Below are 24,384 nucleotides of genomic sequence, written 5' to 3' on the forward strand. Positions count from 1 at the left end.
AAAAGTCATTCACAGGGGTTTCCTGTCGTTGAGAGAAGAATAGAACTGTTATTTTGTTTATTTATTTTCATATACTCATTACCTGATACAACTGTACCAGAAATTGTATTAGTACGGTGCATAAAAGGTTAATTTTTTCATACAGAAGAGTGACCACATTATTGGAGAAATTGCAACTCCTCTCTGACACTGGCCCTTTCCACTATTTGGAAAACAACATTTGCCTTTAACTGTTACTTAATTTCATTTTATTTAAATAAGTAATAAAATATTAATGCATTTATTTACATAAGTTGGGCAAGAGAAGCCATTTGAGTTTAATCCTTTGTGTTGGATTGTAATTACAGCATTGTGTTTTATGATAAGCAAAACAAACTATATTTCTTTAATCTCAGTATTTTTTGTAAAAACAAGTCTTACTCATAACCTGTTTTTTTGTGTAATTATAGTCTGTGTAGTTTTATCTTCTGTGAAGGTACACTCAGGACAGACTGTCTTAGAGTTGTCACACTTAGCCAGTAAAGAGATGAAACAAAAGAAACTCTACTTAGTCTTTCAGATGTCATGTTGCCCTCAATTCACCAACCTTATAGACAGGTGGGATCTTTTTGGTTAGTGATACCTTTATGTTGTGCACTCTGAATTTTCAGAAAATGCAGGACAGCAAGGAGAAGTGAGATAATTTCAGTTAAAAAGGCAGATGTGCTAGTTTGAGAAATGAAAATAAGAAATGAAAATAAGAAAATAGTTTGAAAAACATTATTCTACTGCAATCATTACTGTAATACTTCCCTATTACAAGCCAAAATCTCTCTGAAGGAGAAAACTAAAGATTATGCTTGCTGTGAGTTTATTTATTTTCATTTTGAATTAGTTATTGATATTAACAAGCCTCACATCTCAATAGCTCTTAGCTTTATCTATGCAAGACATTTGAATTACTGATTTAAAGATAAAAAGTTACGTGATTTTTTGAAGCTTTAAATCGGAATAATATCAATTGTCTTTAAAAAAAATAATCTTATGTTAAATTTGTAGAAGCGATGTACAAAATGACGAAGTCATTGTAACAGCTGTACTCAAAAAAATTGCAAACGAGAATCACAGGGTTGGAAGGGACCACAAGAATCATGAATCTCCAACCCCCCTGCCACATGCAGGGCCACCAACCTTCTCATTTAATACTAGACCAGGCTGCCCAGGGCCCAATCCAATCTGGCCTTGAAAACCTTCAGGGACGGACCATCCACAACCTCTCTGGGCAGCCTGTTCCAGTACCTCACCACTCTCTGGAAACAATTTCCCCATGACATCCAGAATGTAAAGGATTTTCTACTAAAAAGCCCAAAGAATGTCTATGTGGGCTATGTGGGCTAATAAATACTGGAGTAGCAAAGCTCAGAGTTTTGTGGGAATCAGAAGCAACTGAGGACACATTGGATTGTTGACTGCGGGAAGCTGAAGAGGGAAACGTGTGGTGCTAATATAATGCAAACAAGGAGAGACAGTAAGCTTCTCTGATTCTTCTGTGTGGGAAAGGGTAATAGAAAGAGATATTAATATTATTTTGAAGTCACATGTTAGGTGCTAATACTAGTGAGAGTAAACTGGTACCTTCAGAATAGCGTGCTTTCCTTCGGGATGCTGTAGATAGATGTATTAAGGAGGTTCTATCATATGCTAAACTGTGAAGGGGCTTCTTGCTCATTATATGTTTGGGTTGTTTTTTTTTTTTTTTTTTTAAAGTAAGGTTTATAAAATCAAGGTAACTTTCATTGTCTTCAGAAGAATGTATTTTTTTGGAGAGAAACATATACACATTTACAGCTTGTCTGTCTACAAGCTTTGTAAAAATTCAATTGCTTTTGACATTCACCTTAGTGAGAGAAGGCTGTATGAAATATATACTTTCAAAAATCTTTTTTTCATTTGCATTGGAAGTTGAAAAGGATGTTTTTGTTTTTTTCAATGCATTATTCATATCACATGTAACACAAATTTTAAAATCTGGAATCTTTGCTCAGGTGTTTCAAACAACATTCAGACAATTCGAATGCCTGTCAAGGGATCAACATATTTAATCAAAACATTCATAATTATAGTATACAATGTTACCTCTGGCAGCTGGGTTCTGAGAAACTACTGCTGCAAAGATTGATTAAAACTTCACATCTCCTCCTCCTTGTCTCTTTCTTTCAGTTAATACTGCTTGTGACATTCGTTCATTTGAAAAAACCGTACTGCACACTATAGGAACAGTATAAATATCCTAAAATAAGCAGCTGTTGACTAAGGAAGGGTACCATCAACTTTTTTATTATCACTTTTTCTGGCCTTTTGTTAGTGAAAAGGTATGACTGCATGAAAGCAGTGATGGCAGGACTTGGTTTAGTTTCAGTTCACTTCTTCAGCTGGTACAGCTGGAATATGTAGTCATTCTCTGAACTGTTGGAATATATGTATAAACATACTGTTTGAATGACAAATGTATAATCATGCTCTGTTTCTGTGCTTGGTGGTGGTTATGCCTGCTTTGGACTCCCATCCATATGTTAACATTTCCACTGTTAGTACACTATGCCATCTTCAGAAAAAAATGGTGGAAATGAACAGGTATGAAGATTGATTTTCTCATATTTACTACTGTAAAGCTTCATTAATTCATTTATTTGCAAGAATTCTATCATGTGTGAATTTACCTGTGTGTATGAATGGAGATTTCAAATAACAATGTGATCTGAACTGTGAACTTGTTTCTTGGAAAGTAATCAGAGATAGACATTAATTTTATATTAGAAAGTAGACCTTATTTATGGTGCGTTGCCTTTTTGGGGGCTACTTTCTTACTACCAACTGCTTACGCAGGCCTACAGTTATGATACATATGGTTTTCTGTTTCTGATTTGAAATGTGAAATGCCATTACTGTTTTTCACTCAGTATGAGAGCAGTGTGCTTAGAATGCAAATTAAAAGAATATTGCGCTTTCCTGAAACAAAAAGCTCTGAAAACTCATGTGATATGCAGATCTTTAGATGCATGATTTAGGTAATTTGGGGTAATAAGTGAGGGTAGTGAGTTTAATCCAGTATCCTGTAATTATCAATAGGCTTCTGATGTGTGAAAGGGTGTATAGGTAATGCTGTGTTTTGCATTGACAAATACAGAGTAAATTACACTCAAGAAACTCTAAATGTCAGACAAATAGCTGTTGGTATAACCCTTCCCAAAAGCTGTCTTAGAGGTGATTACTACAACTGACTATTCTTGTTATTTTCTCTTAATTTTCTAGCTGGTAATTTAGCTGGTAATTCTGGTATGATTCTGTGTATGAGCATTTCAGTAAGAACTGAAATTTGTATCTGGAGAAAAAGATGTTACTGAAGGATAAGTGAAATTTGCAGACTCTTATGTTAGTGAGCAGTTAATTAGATATGTAGTACTACTAAAGCAAAACCGGTCAAGGAAATGTTTTTCCTCTATGGAATTCTTTGTGGAAGGAAAAGTCAATTTTTATTTCATAGATGTGTTCTTTACTGAAAAAATATGGGGAAGGAAGTCTGGAATTGATACTCTGCACTTCATGGTAGAAAACAAATACCAAGCACAAGTTAAAAAAATAAAAAAACAAAAAATAAATTCACTTGTCTTTTAGGAAAAAAACGAGAACGATTTTAAATGTGGCTTTTAAGTAGAATCATAAAATCATCAAATTACCAAGGTTGGAAAAGACCTCTGAAGTAACCCAGTCCACCTGTCTACCTACTACAGTATTTCCCCACTAAAGCATGTCCCTCAGTATAGCATCTCCATTTTTCTTGAGCAGTAAAAAGTGCTTTGGAGAAAACAAAGGTGTTTTTTTTGTTTGTTTGTTTTGTTTTTGTTTTGTTTTTGTTCTTGTTTTTTGTTATTTATCCCAGTAAAACCTATTTGAATGAGTTTGTCCTGAAGTTGGTAGGCAATGTTCCAGCATTACCATTTGGTGATTGTTTTTCAGGCTACAATGATTCTCAATTCTCTATCCAATAGCAGCTTGTTTTGGGATAGTAGCAGTATAAATACATATGGTTTTCCCCAAACATGAAGCATGTTTCACCTTCATGCGTGGTGAAGCTGAAATGTTTACTCCTTTCTTCTCTTTTCCTTTTTTTTTTTTTCTTCTTTTTTTTTTTTTTTTAATAGAAACTAATGGCTGCCAACCATTTGTCAACAATGAAATCTGATTTATCTTTAGTTTAATTTTCACACTTATTTCTTTTCCTATTTTCTCACAGAAGGTATTACACTCAATGATCTTCAGTTGATAGCAATTTCCTGACCAGTGAGTGACTTGTGTCTTGGTGACTGCTATTGACAGTGGGTTTTTTTCCTTGAAATAATTGATCTGAATGGCTTTATTTCAGTGAATTTTCAAGACTCTAACTCTGTTGATAATAAGTACAACTTCAGGAAGCAAAATAACTTCAAAATACTTTATGCTCTTAGGAACTATGCTCTTGAATGAAGTCTACTAAAGCCCTGTAGAATGTATTTTAGGTGGTGTGGTAGTTTTCTGATAGCTGTATGCTTGATACAGCACTTGGAGTTTTGAGCTGATAAAGAAAAAAATATTAAAAGCCTAGAATAACATACATAGAAGCCATTTTTGTGTCTCCCATTTTAACACTTCTGTTGTGTGTGTACGTAGATGTGTGCAGGTCTTTCTGTGTATATAGGGCCCTGCAAACACTCACACTTACCAAAGGTGGTTGGTTACATAGAAATGCAGTAGTTTGGTACTTCTGAAACTATGTGGTTGACATGGTTGAAAGTTGGAAGCAAACTTTACAATATATGGGGAAAATTATGTAGGAAAGGGCTTTTCTCATGCTGTTTCTCTGTTTGCCAGCTCTGAACGCCATCGCATCTGATGTTATATACTGAAGTCGTACGTGTACACAATGATGTTAAGCCAGCAAACATGAAAACAAGGAAATAGCACGAGAAAGCCCTTTGTCCTCTCTCTGATTGCCGAAGAAATTTATCGTCTGATCTCCAGAGGGGTTTGGAAGTGATGATGAACTGTTCAAGCTGCCCTACTGAAAGGTATCAAGGGCAAGAATTTTTTAAAATGAAAAGACAACGAAATTTTAGTACATTGTGCTACAGTGTTCTATAATGTAGTTTTGCTAAGAAAAATGATGTGACCCATCATTCATCGCAGTTGGCGATTATGATAAATCTATTGTTTTCTAATTTTGCTTGTAACCAACTTCTTGTCCCAGATTTTTTCCTTATTTATTTTAGTTGCACAAGTAGAAGTTTTGATTATGTAACTATAATAAAAGGGAGCAATAAATTTTATTCATACACTGAAAGGAGAATGTAAAGTTCTTTATACTCCCTGCATTAAAAAGAAAAAAAATTGTTGTCACAATATAGCATTGTTACATGTATTAAGAATCAAGTGTTATTTATATCTATTCCATAATATTTTTAATGATAATATTGCTGCTGTGTTTCATAAATGGAATTGATCAAATCACTGCTTTCTCATTTCATAGGCACAATATTAGTTGTGAACAATGAATACTTTCTTACCCACAAAATTTTGTAATAAATGATCACATTTTAGATAACTCAAAACTATTCACTTCCTAAAACAGGATCAAATTTGCATTTTGCTTGCTGAAATCTAGATAACACATAACAGGTGCTATACACCTAAGCTTTTGAAATACTTTCTTTTTTAATTATTTTTTTAAATCACAGATCCAGTGTCTTGCTTTTCACTGTGATAAAATAGGAAATGATAAATATTTGTTGGAACCTAGAATTTTTTGCACTGTAACCTAGCACATAGGGGAAAATATGGCCTTCTGTTTTTGTTTCTCTCCAAATTATTATTATTATTATTACCTTTCTTATTTTAATTTCAATTTGTTTATGTAATGTTTTTTTAATTTAGTATGACTCATTTAACAAATGCAGTTTGAGTATCATTGCTTGGTTTGCAGCCTGGTTGTAAGTTTCTGTATATTTTAGGGAATAACACTTAATATGTATCATCTATAATATTAGCATTTCACATGCAATAGAAAATCTCTTAGGAAGCAAAGGAGTATAAAGAACCCTGTTTTCTGCACTTATGTGAAGACATGTAATATTAGTTTGCTAGAATAAAACGAATAACACTTCTAACTCGGATGTATACCGTATATATACTTAAAGAGAAAGTTATTAATGATTGATCAATTAGACTACAACATGACATTCTTACACCTTCCTGTATGTTTGATGTAAAGATATTTATAGGCTTGTACTTAATATTCACGTTGCCTCAGTTCTTAGACTGCAGAATGTCTACCATAACTGTTGCCTATAGTATTCTCCACATTGCTATCTGGCTCTTTCAAAATTGTGTATTTGGCTATTTGATCTGTAAAATAAATTCTATTAATAATGAAGTACGTATTGTAATTTAGCATATTGTATTGCATAATTATAGATATGACTGTTACAGGAAAAATTTCCTTCCTATACTGAGATGATTTTCTTGGAAAGATGTTTATGTATCTGTAAGACAGTTTCGCTGTTCCTATTTACCATACCATACCCTTGCAGCATTTATGATTCAAATTAAACTACGCATTCGGTGGTTAGACATATAGTAATGATATTTATTGATTCAATGCCACAACTTAGCCAGTTGCTTTGGTTTTATATTCCATTCCAGACGTAGTAAAAAGGTTATTCAAGAAGTATTGTTTAGCATAACTAAAGATGGGTACTGCCTATTGCTATTACAGTTGTTTGCTTAGGTGCCTCATAGTTGGGTGATGGGAAGCATGCAAGGATATTTGTTAAGAGTAATTAACTTTTGGCCTAGTAGGGTTGTTCAAGATAGTAGGATTTCACAGACTTATTTACTATGTTTTGTTTTTTCATTGAATCTTTGGATTTCTGTTCTTACAGCAGTTAGGTTTGATTTCCTTGATGAGAAACCTTGTACGTGTAAAATTCATGTTTGGTTAGGAGGAAAAGCACCAAATAATAGGAATGCTTATCTTGAGATTTTTTTTTCTTTTAATTGATGAATACTGAGCTGAGGTACTGTACTTGGTTCATCTACATGCTAGAGGGCTGCATGCTCTCTACAAGTGCCTACTTTTTACAATGAGTATGAAAAGAACCTTTGATAACTTGTGCTTGCAGTTTCTTGAGATGAATGTTGATTGTGAGAAAAATATTTCTCAGGAGACTTCTGTTTCTTTTTCTTTTAGCCAAGCTGAAGATCTGTCATTTTCCTGGTATTTCATTGGTCATATCATTCTATTCTAGAAGAATCTAGTCAGATTTTTAACCTTAGAAGAGACACACGTATGAAATAGAGGCTCATCAATTGGTTGGATTATTGGTTTAAATCGATAATCCCTCTTCTAGTTCTCTTGTGAGCTAGGTCAGCCAAATATGGTAACTCTTCAAATGCACTATTGGAAAAACCAGCAACCTCTTAAGTAATTCGGTTTCATATGTTCTTCTTTGCCATTTTTGTTTTCTTATATCTAAATATCACTTTTTAGAAGAGTGGTTTCATAGGCCTAAGACTTGTCAGAGAGCTTATTTCCTTCTGATGATTAAGTGCATTCATCAAAGTCTCATGAAAGCCTGATGTGTACTTACCAAATGTATATGTGCTGAATATTAATGTCTACACTTTTAAAAAAGGTAATGGATAAGTGGAGATCAGTCAAAAAATTCCATATTTAGATTTTTTGATGAATATTAGAATCGTGAATCAAAGCCAGGCCTACTTCAGTGTTGAATATAATTTCTTTCTTGTGCTTTCACCTAAGTAAATGATTTTTCTGACTGCATGGAAGTGAGGGAAAATGAAGAGCACGAATTACTGACTTGTCAAAATGCTGCTTTCAAAATCGAAAATTCATTATATTTTTCTTGGAAATAGCAGTCACACTTTCTATGTTATTTTCTCGTGATTTAGACCATAATTATTACTACTCACTATGATCTCAGTAAACTTATTTAGAGATTTGTGCTTCTGTTTGGTGCACATCATTGTCCTTGTCACCAGTGCAGAAAGATCTGTGCCTATAGAAGTTCTAGAGTTTGTTTTTGATTATTTACAGTGCAGTGTCTGGCTTAGCATAAAGAACAGTTCTTTATCTGTTGGTAGTTTTACACTGTGCATTAGTTGCTTCACATCTTTTAGATCTGCAGTGCCAGCAGCCAAAGATGGCTCTCATATTTGCCGTTTTGCATCCCATGTCATACTGTCAATGCCTGGATTTCATATGAATATGTGTCTACCAAAGCTCAGTGCCACTTGATCTCAAACAATCTAATGTCAAATGAGACTCTTTGAAGAAAAACTATGGCACACAATCTACAGTTTGTATGAAAGCTGCCTGTCATATCAGAAAGTACATTGGACTTTGGAGGATATCTCTATATCCTTCTGAATCTCATTGAATACTGCTAAATGGCAGTAGGGTACTGTCAAAAATGAAACAGTTTGTGATGTAAACAGAATTATTTTTTTAACATAAACTGTAAAGCAGTTTGGTTTTGTTGTTGTTACAGATTTTTAGTGATTTCCTCTTTTATCATAGTGTGAATATTTATGGCATAGCCTGATGTTAAGTATTATTTGTAAAATCTTTTTAACAAGACTTTTTGAGCATATATTTTTGATTTCATATTGAATTATCAAGCACTGTTTCTGTTATGTCTTAATCATCTATTTCTAAAATAAATTTTGTTTAAAGCTTATATTTATATATCTTTTGAAGAAGCACTTTTTTTAAATACACCTTCGATCTTTTTTGGCAGTGCATGCACTGTCAATTCTATATATATACCAGTTTTTTTTTTTTTACAGTGGTTGGAGTCTATAATTATTAAACTAAATTTACCACACAGATTACTGGCAAGCATATTCCTTACCAGTACATACATTTTGTCTTCATTTTCTTCAACTACATGTGCTTTAAGCAGGACTTTCCAAGAACTGCACATCCTCTAAGAATGTTTACATATATGTGTGAGTGTTTATATAGTGTTTATAGAGAGATATATAGTATGTCTTTACATATATATGTCTGTGTATGTATGTATTCTCTGTGCATGTGTACGTAAAGAGAGCATGAGGATGAATGAATACACATATATCTTATGTTCAGTTAACGCAGTTTACAGGCAATATATTACATTAAAAAAACTGTAGCTATATGCCTGTCCCAGTACACAATATATCCTGCTATGAAAGATAGTCAAGCACTAGGATTTCACTTTACACATTATTTTGAAGTTGGTCTTTCCTTTGAGAGTGTACTGTGTTCTAACTGTATTAGAAAATGACTCTTGTTTAACTTGGAGGTTATGATACAAATACAGTTTTCAGTTTCTGTTCTCTTTCTTCAAGTATTTCACTCATTCCAGTACTAAGGTTACTGGAATGTGTTGTGGAAAATCTCTCTTGCTATTCTGAATTAATATATTTTTCTGTTGTATAGGCTCTCTTAAATCTTGCCACTGAAAATATCATGAAAATGATGCTTCTGTATTTTCTCCAATGTAAAAATCTGCCTCTGCAGATTTAATGAAGAGACATATGTAAATCAAATTCAGTTATTTAAATTAATATAGATGGATATAAAGTAATTGTGTTACCATGAATTTTCCAGGAGTATTTCTGGCTTCCACAACCTTTTAAACAACCTTTATTCATTTGTATTTATTATTTATTAATTTTTAAATTGAAGTTGTTCATTAAAGCTCAGTCAACTTATTTCCAATAAAAGCTAAATGATGATTATCACAGATTTGAGGTTTGATTTCCCATTACTGAAGAGCACCTCAGAGTTATCAACTGAATTCCAGTCTTTTTTATGTTTTTCATCTTTTTCTCCTATGAGATGTTCTTGGTTGTCAGATGGATGAACTTACCTTGGCTTATGTACTAGGCTGTCATGTTGTCTGTCTTTGTTAATGATCTGATCACCAGAGTTTGACGTGAAACTTGAATCTAACATCTTTCTTCAAAAATATTTCTTCCTTTTTAGTGTCTGGCAGTTCAAATATTCCCCTTTTATCTGGGTGCGTAAATCACAAATAACTTTCAGGCATGTAGACAACTTCACTCTGAAACACTCAACAAGCGCACTTTTCTTAGATCCTTACCTAAATCATTGATAGGCGGATCCATCGTTGCTTCCTCCTTTCTTTCTCTCCAACCTTCTCCCAGCGAGACAAGGACAGATGACGCTAGAGTGCACATATATTTCAGATAAACAAATGAGCAACAAACAGGCGTACTTCACACTTCGAACTTTTAAAGTACTTGAATGACTAGAAGATGCATTTTCCTGAATATTTCTACTACTTGGACATACTTTATGGGGAAAAAAAGCAATTCAGGGAAAGAAAATCTTACTCTCACCAAATAGCAAGGATCACAAATTCTAACTGTGGAACATTGCCTTCTAACTTGTATGCGAAGACTTGGATTTGTGTTCACACATGATTCTAACGTTTGGTTTGTGTCAGGCTTACCACATGATTGGAAAGTAAGACATCTTAATTGTATTACATGACAAATTTTTATTGATATGTAGGAATGTTTTTCCCACCCTTGGAAAATTAACGTATTTCAAACTGAAAGTGAAAAAGTGATACAACTTAGACTTGAATGTTGTATAGTACAGATTTCACTGTTATTTTAACTGGATGAAATTATTTAATTGTTAATGATAGTACAGAAGAAATTGTTGTATGACTTACCTTTCTTCCATTTTTAAACTTACCTGCGTTATAGTTAATATGTGGAATAAATATATGAAAGAAATAGACTGTAATAATAATACCGACCCTTGCAACTGTCTTCTGTCTTTTTTACATTTCACTTCTCTAAATGTATTTTTTAAAAGTAAAAACATATTCTTAACCAGTTGTATGAATGTAGAAGTATACATATTTAGAACGTATACTATAAAAGCGTAAGCGTTTTCTATCTTCTGTTTCAAAAGCATCTGTTTTGGGGATTCAACAGATACAATATATCAGTGGATCAAACTGAAGCTGTGAAAATGTTTTTCAATCTAGAATAAGTATATTTGTAAACAAATCTTCAAGAGAAGAGAAAAATATTGGGTTATGTTCTCAAGCTTAGCAGAAAGGAGGTAATGACTTCTACAACCTGCTGAGATTTTGATTGCTATTGATTTCAAAGTTAGAATCCTGAACCACTGCAATTTGAAGGAGAAATCTCTTTCCCAACTCATGCTATACTCAAAACTCAGAAAGAGCTGCAGCTGAGAGTTGCTGCTGCTTGTAAAGGTATGTCTGAGACTGTTATTATCAGCAGTAATCGGCATTGCTGTATTTACTGTCTTACAGTTCATGCAGAGTCAGCTAGATCTATAATATTTTTAGAATTGAGTGGGAACAATGGTTTTATGAGAAATCCTACGGGAAAACTCTACTTTCCTCCCTCAAAATACATTAGGCTAATCTTCCAAATACAAATATCTAATACTTTTCAGTGGTATGTCCCATAAGACACACTGAAGTAAGATAAATAGTTTCTGTGAGTTTTATTCCTCACAAAATATTTACGTTATTAACTCCTATTTTACACATTATAGAGCTATAGAAGCTTGTATACAGACACACAAAAGCAAGTACAGAATTACCTTTCTGGTAATTTTGCATGTCTAATTTCTATGTTACAAAGTTTTCTAAGATAGTTCTTGCTCAAATATTGACTGGTCGGCTCTGGACCTCATACAGTCTATCCTTGACTAATAGTAAGGGTGAAGATTCCTGAACCTTTCTGAAACACTGGTTCCTATTTGACTACTTCTCATGGCAAAAAAATGTTTCCTTATCTTAATAGGAATTTCTCTTGCTGTGTTTAAGTTCTATTGAAAAAGCATGCAACTATTTTAGAGATAGATACGAAGTACTTGAGTACCTGTGAAACTTTTTCAGGGCCATTGGAGACAATCCATCAAAGTCTGTTTTGAACGTGAGAAGTCATTAAAGCTGATCACATTCATTTTCTTTGAATTATATCTCTATTTTTTCTTTTGACAAACATGTATGTTGTATCCCAGAAACTGTACATGCTCAACCGTACTTTGAGTCTTCTGTTGTGAAACTGAGAGCTTGCTCTCCCTGGCTTCATGGTTGAAAATGTCGTAGTGGGATAAGATTAAAATTTCACTTCAGCTCTAATGAAGCCCTCACATGTTCAGGTGACCTTTCTTTCTTAATTCCTTCCAGTCTCAAATGCTTCTTTCTGAATGAGGAAACAAAACGACTTCACGTCAAGAAGATGCAAAATAAGTTGGTTCCTTACAATCTGACTTTTGTCAGTAGCTCTACCATTCTCTTCGCTTTTGGATCTTGAGCCATCTTCAACTTTCTCATAGTGCTTCACCAAACTTGTCTTCCATCTTTTTCATCTTCATGTCTTTCTCATGCAGTGCATGTTGTATTATGTTACCACTCTTCGTATTATGATGACACATTTTGTCATTACCCAGTAGTGGTAATATAGTCTCTATTAATATGTACACACACAAATTTTACATTAATGCAGTAAATTCTATTTGTGCAAATTTGGCTCCTTGCCATTGTTTTCAAGGAAGTACTTTTTCCTGTTCATCCTATTTCTGAGATTCTACTTCCTCGGGAAGCAGTATTTAGTATTAAAGACTCAAATACTATGACTCTTTTGGAGTTTTACCTCATATTGGAACTTAGCATAGCGTAAAATTATCCCAAAAGAATGTAGCATCCCATTTTACAAAACTACATACTTGAAATGTGTAGGTTTTTCCACTAACATGATTGTTTTATTTGTATTATCATTTACTGATAATACAAATTTTCTTTAATACAAATTTTTTTAATACAAATTTTCCATTTTCTGACATCCAAAGGGATGATATTTTCTCTTTTGGGCTTCGAATTTCATGAATTTTTCAGCTACATATTTGCTTCAGGTAAAAGGACAAAAATATAAAACTAAGAACAGCTGCCACAACGCTAAGTCTCTTCCAGAATTCTCTAAAAGTAACATATTTCTATGTCAGTTCAAATTCTTAGTGTTTCTGTACCATCAAGTACATGTAGATGTTTTAGTAGAACTCAGAATCTCATCTGTTTTTATGGATAAATGCCAAATAAATTCAATTTACTTATATTTGAAATATATCTATTCATATGCATTTTCAGAGTACAGTCCAGTGAAACATTTTTTGCTTCCTTGTGTCACTCACCGAATTTATGTTTAATTTATAAAAATATTGAAAGTTTTCACTTGAATTCCATCTTGTTCTACTAATGTGAACATTGGTAAATTGACATAACATCATTTCTTTGCTCATAAAAAAGTGGATCAAACCTTTTCAGAAACTTATCATGAAAGTTGAATGTTAAAAGCAGATAGAATAGTGCATTCAATTTGAAAAACAATTGGAAAAAGAAAACTTCATTGGAGGGAGAAATACTCTTTTGATATGTTCTGTACATGAGACACACAATGGTGCAATTACATGCTCTCAATCAGCTACCAAGAATGATTTATTAGTTACAGTATTTTGGCTTTGAAAAGCTAAACATGGATAAGACAGCACGTGCTCAGTTGTGTAAGGGTTCCAACATCTGTCCTGAAAATCCTCTTACAGAAAGTCCTTCTGGAATTAGTAAATGACAATGTGAATTCTGAAATGGATATGAAAGAAAAAATGAGTGTTTGAGGGAACGGGAAGGAAATATTTCATTATGTCATTGTCCCCTTTTAACACATTAGCTGCTTGAACTGTTTGTTTTTATGATTCCAGATGGTAACAAGATGCATACAGAAGAATAAAATGAAATAGAACAAATCAAATGCTTGGCTGCTATTCAAGAGCAGCTAAGGCTAAGCTTTATTAAATTCACATGAGGGTATGATAACTGTGGAATTTCACAGAGTGAACTGTAGTAATCTTAGTTGTGAAGAACATCATTCTTCTTGAGATAAATGAGAGAATGTAAAATTTTACCATTAAAACGAGCACTTTTGAAGTTTTATTTTCCGAGAACGCTTACTACTTGTGTGAAATGCACCACAAGCAATAGCAACATGTACAATCTATTTTTACATATTGAATTTTCTAAGAATTTGTTCATTCTCAGCAACAAATAAGAGAATTCTGCAGAGAAAGTTAACGTGCTTCACTCTGTCATAAAAAGCCACAGGGATAAGCATATTTATATTAAAAAGCGAAAAATATTGGATTTTAAAATTATTTTAGACATATTAGGAAAGGAAAAAGTACAAAGCTGACTAAAGAAAACTTTTTTTCTTTTTTTCTTTTTTTCTTTTTTTTTTAATTCTGGTTTTAAATTGTCCTTACATTTCCTTGGCTAGTTAGTCCAGCATGGTTACAGTGCAGTATGTTTTGTACTAGATGAAAGGATGATCATAGCATGGGTGGAAATGAATGGAGAAATCTACACACCACTTCGTAGCATCTGAGATCCTCAGAGGAATTTTTATATAGTGGACAGCCAGCTTGATTTAGTGGGTTTTTTGTCAGTCAAATAATGATATTGAGCTTGCCTCAATATTGTCTTAGTTTCTAGCTGTATATTTATAAGGCATTTACTCTCTGTTATAAACAAATGTTTAATTTATTGTTTTCCCCCTTTAACAACATAGAAAATAATCCAGTAGTCAACAGTGTACTATGGGTATCCAAAAGTATATATGTAAAGAGATTAGTGTCACAGCCGAAGCTTAGTTAATTAAGTACAAATTTCAAAATACAAAAGTGCAAAAAACCAAACAAGTCCAAATGTGTCAACTGTTTGTCTTCTGGTAAGCCCTTTGAAAATGAAGCAAAAGACACAGTCTGGGTGATGATAAATTGAAAGTATTCACCAAAGCTACAAATGCATAGCTTACTTGAGGTCTGCCTTGACTTACTGATGAAAATAATAGTCTTATCATCTATATAAAAAATAATGGCCAGAAAAAAATCTGTCCTGTCATAACAGATAGATAACCTTTTCTCCTTGTGAAGCTGGCCCAAATAAAAACTCTTGGATTTAATCAGAACTGTTTTTTTTCTCTTCCTGTGTCAGTCAAACCCTTCCTCTTGATAATCAGAACAAAATAGGGTTGAGAACACAAAGTCTGCTTTTGCCTTATTAAGATGAAAAGATTCTGCCAGGGTTTGATAACATTTGAGATGCAGAGGCTGTTACAAGAACATAATGAATATCAAATATATCTGCAAGAAAGACTTTTTGTCAAGATAAAATCCTGATGAAAAATGTCATTTATTCTTTATTTTCCATCAGACAGGTTTAAAGCCTGCAAATCAAGAATGTAAATCTTTATTTAATGAAAGTATTTAGTTTAGTATTATGTGTGCTGAAATGTGAGCCTTCAATTCAGTCAGTTCTCATCTCATCCAATAAATCAAAATTAGAAGATGTTCTTCTATATTCAAATACAGAATATTCTATTAATAAATCTGAATTTACCAATAGATGTCTGAATCTTATGGGTAAATCTTTACAAGCCTTATTCCTAAGGAATGCTGTAATATTTGGTCTAGTTTCAGTATAAATATTTATTCTGTATATTGTTTCCAGAGGAAAAAGGATCTAAGAAATCATTTATAATTTATGCACCTCCATGGTATTAAGTTCCATGGGAGAAGAAATCAGATTGGATGTAATGCACCAAAAGTTGTCGTATTTCATATAATAGTTCAAGGCCATCCTTATTTTATTTGAAGATAGAAGACAAGGGTTATTCGCTTTTTGATAAGTGTTTAATTATTCTCTGTTTATTTCTGCTTTTATCTAGCAGTACATTATGTCTGATACTTCATTAAGTGTGTTATTCAAGACTGGGTGTGGGAAGCTGAAACAGTATGTTCCACTACTGGTCAAGGAAAGTACTGCGTGGTGGGAATTTGCAAGTAAACGTATTGTAATCTTCCATGGGGATTGTGGAAGATTGTCTTGTGCTGTTTCCATTCCATGATTTATATGTGGTTTTAGGCTTTGTATGGATTTTCTTTTTGTAATTGTTTTTGCCTTGGCCATATTGTGGCTGGAGATAGAAAGAAAACAAACAAAAAAAGGTCAGAGAAGCTTGATAGTAATTTGATTTTTAAAAGGAAGAGACCAGTTGATCCAGCTTAAATGTTTACAGCTGGATCAACCAATAACCTCTGAATTAAAGTGGCAAGTGCAAACTGCAGAACCATACAGGGAAGCAGTACACAGGCTGTAAGTGAGAAGAATATAGTTAGAAGGAAAGGTGAATAAATAGGGCATATTGTGACCATTTTTTGAGAAGGTATCTTAAAACAGATGGACAACAATTTAAGTAAATGCCTAACAGAGATAATAAAATAAAATTGAATTTCAGTGCTAATGATGTTTTTGAGGATGAGTGGAGTTCTCTTGTATGAGTTCTAGTTTGCAAAATTATAAAGATGGGAAAGCCTTTACAGAGCAGTATGCAAAGGGAATAGATCATACTCAGATCTTGATAAGACTTCACCAAAGCAATGGACATAGTGATGTCCTTAGCCTTATACAAGTGAATGTTCTGAATCTTTCTGTGGGAAAAATATGATAAGGTATGAGGTAATGTTTTCTATTTCTTTTTACTGTCTTTGAGTTGCTTAATTCTGTTCTGCAAATAAGAACAGATTGACTGACACGCTGGATCAGAAAATAGGTTGTATCATGCCTAGGTACTGGATTTCAGTGAGCTGAGGCACAAGCTTAAGAAAAGGAGAATAAGAATAGAATAAGTAGAGCTTGGAGCTGTATCATTCACTTAGTATTACATAATGGTTGGTGGTGAAGAAATACATCAGAATTTCATTGTGATTTCTTCCAAGTGATAGTACTTTTTCTTCTGAATTGCTCTAGAGGTAACAGAAATACGTCTATGAAGGATTTAGGTTTGAAGTGAAGGAAGAGAGACACACCTAGAAAATCACCCACTGTAGCTGTGTCATACCTAGAAAAAGCTGAAATGAGTCACTCTCGGTAACACTTCTCCATATATTGTAGGAGGAAATTGTATGAGCACTTCATTTTCAGATAGCTAAAGAGGGGTAGGATGATTTCTGAAAACTAACACAAAAATGATTTTAAAATGTAGGGCTCAAAAAGCTGAGTATTTTTAGGAGCTATGACTTTTGGTGCTAGAGGCATACATACTGACTCTGGTAGAAACAGCGGAAGCAATCAGTAGTGGATAATCAATGCAAAAAGAAGTTTCTAATGTGAATAGAAGTATTTTACTCAGAAATTTTAATTTCCATTTAATGTAATTGTAGGCTGATTATTCCACTATTACTGTATGTTTTTTTAGAAGTTGTTTATAATATTGCTAAAATTTACTACATGTATATGAGCAGAAATTAAATTATACAATAATTTTGCTCATACTTAAATAACAAATATTTTGTATGCTAGATTATAACACTGATATTTGTTAATTTTCAAATATTTTGTCTTCATTACTCTACTTTTGTATGCTTATTTCCATCAGTCTGGTTCACTTCCTCTGTTTTTTTGCCATAAGCTGATATAAGTCACAGTATTTTCATTATGTTTGTTATTTAAGCGTTTAATTTGTCAGGATATTTACAAATCAAAAGCAAAGAAGAAGGATTTTGGAGAACACGTATTTAGTAGATCAGCACACACCTCCATACTGCCATCAGATAGTCTGCAGTGGATCCCGGTCCATTCCAGTAATCCAAAAAACATGTCTTAGTAGAAAGTGAGACCTGTTGTGCTCAGCTTGCATTGATAGTGTAATCACTTCCTTGATTGCAAAGTTCACAGGTGTCAACATGCATGTTTTTGTTTCTTTTGATGGCATTTAACCTTTGCAAAAATGTCATTCACTCTGATTTCTGACAGTCATCACTATGAAATTCATTCAGTGAATCATTGGGCAGTTTTGTGAGTTTCTCTGGCAACACATCATTACAAGATAAAGTTCATGTCACATTGCAAGAGTGAAGTCAGTCAGAGTCTTTTTGAGGGTTTTTTTTTTCCCTATACTGCTTTTAGTAACTTGCAGCAGAACATTCTGGGGAAAGTTCAGCATGTTTTCAGGAAATGTTAGGTGTTCTACTGTGTAAATACTACTATCTAAGTCTAAAAGATGTTTATAGCTATAAAGAGTTCACATTGCTTTTAGACAATGCCACCAAGACTGCTTTTGGAAAAACTGGACTAAGAATAATAATTCACTGGTATAATAAGTGTGAGATAAGACATAATTTAGATCAAATTCTGTATCCCATTTCCTTCTCCCACCAACCTTTGGAAACTGCAGCAAATTTAAACTTTATGTGAAAGTGTAGGACTAGAAGCTGGAAATAGAGTAATAGGAAATAGAGTAATAGGAAGACACAGAGTAAACGCTGTGAAGAGGAAGGATTTTATCATAATTACTTTATTTAAATTCTAGAAAGTCCTAAAACATCACAAGAACCTTTGAAGCGAAATGAACTTATTACTTTACACAGCTTTTGGTAAAGTCCAGGAATTTTGATGTGTGTTAAGCAGTTTTTTATTTTGTCACTCATTTGGAAGAGGTACTGTTCAGGGTGAAAGAAACCTCATGATGTGGGGAAACTGAAATTAATCTCCACTGTAATACAATTCTGCCTTTTATCAAAAAAGTCTTAATATTCTTTTACTGTTTCCAGAGATATACATCCCAAAGCTCAGAAGCTGCCATCCCATGTCACATTAATTAACACTTTTATTGTGATGTCCACAAGGATTTCAAAGTCTAATTAGCATCTGACAGCTGAATGATCTTTTCAGCATAAGTATGGCTCCCATCGTGTAAGCATTTACATGTGCTGCAGTGCCATGATAAAGCTGCTGATACACTGTGGTGTATTTTCAGACTGGAGAGTTTTCTTGGACCTTTACATATGTGATATAAGAAATAGAAAAAAAGTAAAACTGTGTTGTAACCTGGTTTCTGTTAAGGTAATTAAAAGTAAAAAATGAACTTCCATTACTGTTCATTATATGTTAATTTTGATTTCATCGAGGCCATATCTTACATTGATTTTAATGGAAAATCAATAAGCACCATTTTTATTTGATGCTCCATCTCTTTTGCTTTCTGTTTGTTGGTAGAAATAACTTACTTTTATTCATACAATAAAAGTCAAGAAAATATATATAATAATGAAAAAGTAAAATGATACTCCTTACAATACCATGCATTGTATTGCATTATATGTATTCATAACTTTGCACAGTAAAAAGAAAACTATAAGGGCATGAAACTTCAAGAGAAAGAGAGCTTTGAAATAAGAGCAAACGTTACCAGAGCATAAGGTGTCTTCCCAACCTTTAAAAGTGTTGTGCAGTCTCATGCAATTTTCTTCATTCTTCATTCAGGCAATCTGTGGCTCTTTAGCACTAAAGGAGGCAATTGGGTTCTCACTTTATAAAGTGAGTTGAAATGTAATAAAAAATCTTTTTAAAAATCGTATTAATATGGGTTAATTTTCAATATTTGCATTTTTCTTTCGTTAACTATGGATGCGGATTCTTTGACATGTATATGAGTAACTACATGGATATTTCTACCCCTGGCTCCCTTCTGGTGTTTTTTTTTCTATTTTTCTGTGTGTTTTTTTTTTTTTTTTTTTTTTTTTTTTCACGTGCTTTGAAATTGGTTTGATAATCTCTGCTACTCTTTTCTTCCATCCTATTTTGCAGTATTAATATGAGCTACATATTTTTATGGGTTAAAAGTTTAGAATCATCTGTCCTTCACAACACTTTCATGTTATATTTTATTTCTTTGTTCAGTGATGAAAGATTGCTATTACTTGATAGGAAAGGACTTATTGGAGTTTCATATGAAACAAAGCATCTTTGCGTGATCTCAAATACCAAATAACAAATGGCAAGTGTACGAAACTAGTAGTGAAACTATTGTAATAAGTGAATTATTAAAGTTCAGGATCTAGGGTCATGATCTGCGTTTAGGTCATATCTGCGTTCAGAGACTCAAAGCACTGTCACTTGATTATCATAGGGAATGAGTATTCATACTTTACAGTGAATTAGAGGAAACTACACTTGCTTAGTAGATGAAACTGCTGAGTGTCACAGGTAGAGTATGAGATCATTCCTATTCTTCAGAAAATTGCTCTCCTGTACGTGCTTAAGACAGGCTTTTGAAAGCTGTGCAGGCTAATAATTCTGCTTTCACTAAAGAAGCATAAGCATCTGGGGTAGCAGTGTAAGGTCAATGCACAGAGCTTCACAAAATTCTATCTATCCATTTTCCTTTCAGGTTATCATTAACAAAGTAGGGCAATATGAAGCAGGGAGGTTAACTGTGAATGCAGGTGTCACTGAAATTGCGAGAATTACATATGACTCCATTACTGTCAGTCTTTCATCTAATATCACATTGATTTAATTTTAAAATAATTACTTCTTCTTCAGTGTTCTCTGCAGTTTAGAGATCCATCCTTTTAGCCATGTGCTGATCTGGTGTGGAGTACACTGAAAATTACATGTATCATTTATGACATTATATCAAATCAGATGATTCTATATGTGTCTGTATAAAGCAGCATTACATTAACTTAGACATAAAATTAAACTCTAATTCTGAAATTGGAAGCAGAAATTACTTCAGTTTTGAGTAATCAGAGAGATTGTCTGTGTATTTATCCCACTGGTTGTTTAGAAACACCTCTGGTAAAATAAGTAAGAATAATTGGGATTTAAGCTTTCAAGAATAGAGAACAGAAAAACCTTCTGTTTATGTGTTTACTGCTACTTACATTTATTTACTGGATATCTTTTTTAGTAACAGATTAAACTGGATGAAACTAGGATTAAGCAAGACGTCTCTAGCTTGATAGGAGAGTGAGACGATGGACCTTGCTTTCTGAAGAGGGAAGGAATTGTCAGCATAGAAATGACTATCTGCTTTTTTTCATAATGGAGAAATTACTAAGAAGCAGTAGAAGGAGGAAAAAAATGACTTCCATTTTGGTAGTGCAAGTTACAATGTATACAGATTTGAACGGTACAGACAGATGATCAGTGTGATGCTAAATTCTGCTGGTCACCCTCACCAACTGTCTTTCTAATGGGCATTTTGTGGTAAATTTTAAACTTACCTAAAAAGAAACGTTATTCTAACAAACAAAAATAACAGGGGTTCATTCAGGGTATTGCCTATTATTTTATATACTGAAAAATGTGGGAACAAGATTTAGATAATTTGGATGACAGAGATGTTAAATGTAAGATGAGATTTCTCGATCTGTTTATGAAGAGAACTTGTGCACTGCATTGCTGAAGAACCCTGTCCTACGTCTCTTTACATTTTGCAATCTTAAATCTAAGGACATGCCAGAATCAGACAGTAATTAAAAAGAAACTAGAAATGACTAATTAGTTTATCTGTAATGTGCTAAATAAACCAATAGAGTGGTGTTCATTTGTGGAACTATTTGTTCAACCCTAACACCAGATACTTTCTCATGAATGATCTCTAGCAGAAAGGCTAAGTCAAGGCTTGAAATGGTGATTGAGCACCTGAGAGCAATGCAGGGTCAATCCAGGGGAGCTCAGGTGCATGCAGTGCACCTGAGTGACCAAAAGGGGTGGATCCTGGCTCCACCATTGAAGGGTTGGCAGTGGAGGCAAGGGAGTCTTTCTGGAGATCTCTGTGTGCCTGAGGCCTATTGAAGGTAAGCAGCTTCTTTCCTTTATTTCTGTATCTTTGGCTGTTGTATATGAGCAAATCCTTACTTGCTGTAGCCTAGGACTTTGCTACTCTGCTGTCATTGCTGTGCTTTCTATCGTGTAAAGATCACCAACCTGTTCACAGAAGAGCCTAGCTGTAAATATATATATATATATATATATATTTTTTAAATCAGTGTATTTCCCTGCAGTCTGTTAAAGTACAGTCAAATGTTTTCCTAGTTCAGATATCTTAACAACTCACCATTTGGAAACCTGGTGTTATTTTGACTACATCTAGAACACTCTGAGGCTTAATAGCCTTCAGTCTCCCTTAGCTATATTATGTATCAAGGATACTTCAAAAGGCACTACAGGCTTTTTGAAGATGATTTTACAATAATTCCTCTTGTTAAGTTAGCTAGTTTTATATAATGGGGGACTTGTTACCCATTTTACCTATTATTTAAATGAACTGCATCACTTAAGAAAGAGCATCCTTAGGTGTCCAACAGAAAGATTTTAAGTTGAAGGAAGCTTTGTTAATTATCACTTGACAGTTGGGTTTAGAAAAAAAAAAAGTAGTGTTGAAATCTACTTTATCATATTTGGACTTATTAATGAATTCTGCTAATAACTGTATGATCTTCAAAAGTTTTTGTTAAATGCATCCTGAAATTCTTCCCAGCTAAGTGGAGTATATGAAGTTTGAAGTTTTTCTGTTACAGTGCTTTCTTTATGTTTTGCTTCTCATAAATCTGTAATCCCCCATTCCCAAATTATGCCTGTCTGCATCTAAATGCGTAGTAAGAACTTGAGAATCCTGAAATCTATATTATTACATTCACCTGGCTTGAACTAGAAAGGGCTTATTTAAAACTGTTAGGCTAACGTTCAAATAAATCCCGATAAAGGATTTACGCACCGAGCGTATGAAACTGTTTCTATGCCCTTCAAAACAGACATCTAGAAACCAAATCAAAGACCTCCTCTTTAGTATTAAATGATGCTTGCTTGAATTAACTTATTTATAGAAGCTGTCCTGAGGTAGAACTGCAGTAAAAAACCATATTACTTTCACCACAGTGGAAGGTGGATGAGGTCAACCATATGCTGAGGCATATTACTGGCCTGGTCTAATTTCACTCGAAATTAAGTGACAGGGTATTGTTTTCTTAGTTTGGTGGGTTTTTTTTTGTTGTTGTTTTGCTATGCTAGTTTTTTTTTTTCCTTCTCATGCACACTAACTGCACAAAAGCAAGCTTTATCAGTGAAACCATATGAAATGTATACCTTAATTTCCCGGTTTCTCCAAATTAGGAAAGTGTCAGGAAAATGATGTTGCTAATAGCTTGGCTTGGCGTCATTGGTCAATGTGAGATTCCAATTGCACAGATATTTTCTGAAATTTTTAAGCTTTACTGAACTCCATACTTTTAATCCTTTAGTGGTTAATGATGTTTTTCTCTCAGTTTCCTTAAAAGGATCAAATGCATAATTTCTTGTTGTCTGGCTGGAAGCTGCTCAACTCTTATTCTCCTAACTGTCCTTCATATTCACAGTAAGGATTTAACATAGCCTAGTTCTTTTTTATTTATTTATTTATTTTTATTTTTTGAGTCAAAACAGTGCCATAAGGAGTAAATCCAATCCAATACTTTATAGATTATCCAGACAATAAAGTAGCTTGAGTTTAGTAAAAATGGTAAAACTGGTGTCCTTAAATGCTCAAAATGAAGAAGTTAATATGCATATGTAGATATTGGTATTCCTTGGTTATTCATTCATTCTGCTGTAACAAAAGTAATTCAAAAGAAATTGAAATGCTGATTTGAGAATATGTGGACATTAAAAACCATTTTCCACCTGTGAAACTGTAGACAATGGTGTATAAATACAAATGTAGTAACTTAGTATGTAAAATATCATTGAAGTATAAAGCAATTGAATATCATACTTATTTCTAGTTTGGGAACAATGATCAAGGAACTGTAAAAGGTGTGCGCTATAAAACATTCCTTTGATGTAGGCAGAAGTTCCTTTGTTGAACAGACTGGAAAAAGTCATCAGACAAAGGAAGTATGGGTTTTAATTTTATGGCTTAAAGAACTGCAATAAATTCATTAAAAGAAGCAGCAGAATTTTGAGATATGCTAATCTTCAATAACAAATTTTTTAAAACCTGTTGACTGTGTTAAATGTAAGTTCCATTTTTTTTCCCACAGATGTTGAAGCTTGCTATTTATTGAAATCTGCCGTTATTTAGAATGAAATGACAACCAAAAAAAGATGGGACCTGAGTATCTTTCCCATTTTCCTATATGTACTAGAAATTCCTGTGAAACAGAAATACAAAATTTGGCCATTTGAAAGGTTCCAGATGAAAGTCTGAATCTTCATTAAGACAAGTCTATCTTAGATTTCTGGACTTATTTGCACTCACTGTCAGATATTATCTGTCAAATTTTCATAATTAAGATAAATCTAAGAAGTTCAATCTCAGCTGAGTGATGTTCTCCAGGTTCTGGTTTTATCTACCTGCTTATAAAATAAAGATGATGAATGGATACTGTCCACATCTTTATAATAAGTACACGGC

General features: G+C 33.4%; 1 protein-coding gene across 3 annotated transcripts in view; it reads left to right on the forward strand.

The window, feature by feature from the left end:
• Positions 1-24,384, forward strand: part of PCDH11X (protocadherin 11 X-linked) — a 389,820-nt gene that overhangs the window by 20,819 nt on the left and 344,617 nt on the right. Inside the window, exon 4 of one of the 3 annotated variants that reach the window (XM_052673092.1) lies at positions 4,888-6,445. The exons of the other annotated variants lie outside the window; for them this stretch is intronic. Within the exon in view, the coding sequence (XP_052529052.1) occupies positions 4,888-4,893 (6 nt within the window). The 3' untranslated portion in view covers positions 4,894-6,445. Of the gene's footprint in view, positions 1-4,887; positions 6,446-24,384 lie in introns of those variants that run through there. 3 annotated transcript variants of the gene reach the window in all.

This window comes from Tympanuchus pallidicinctus, unplaced genomic scaffold (assembly GCF_026119805.1).
Source record: "Tympanuchus pallidicinctus isolate F22 unplaced genomic scaffold, pur_lepc_1.0 scaffold13, whole genome shotgun sequence".
Taxonomy (NCBI): Eukaryota; Metazoa; Chordata; class Aves; order Galliformes; family Phasianidae; genus Tympanuchus; species Tympanuchus pallidicinctus.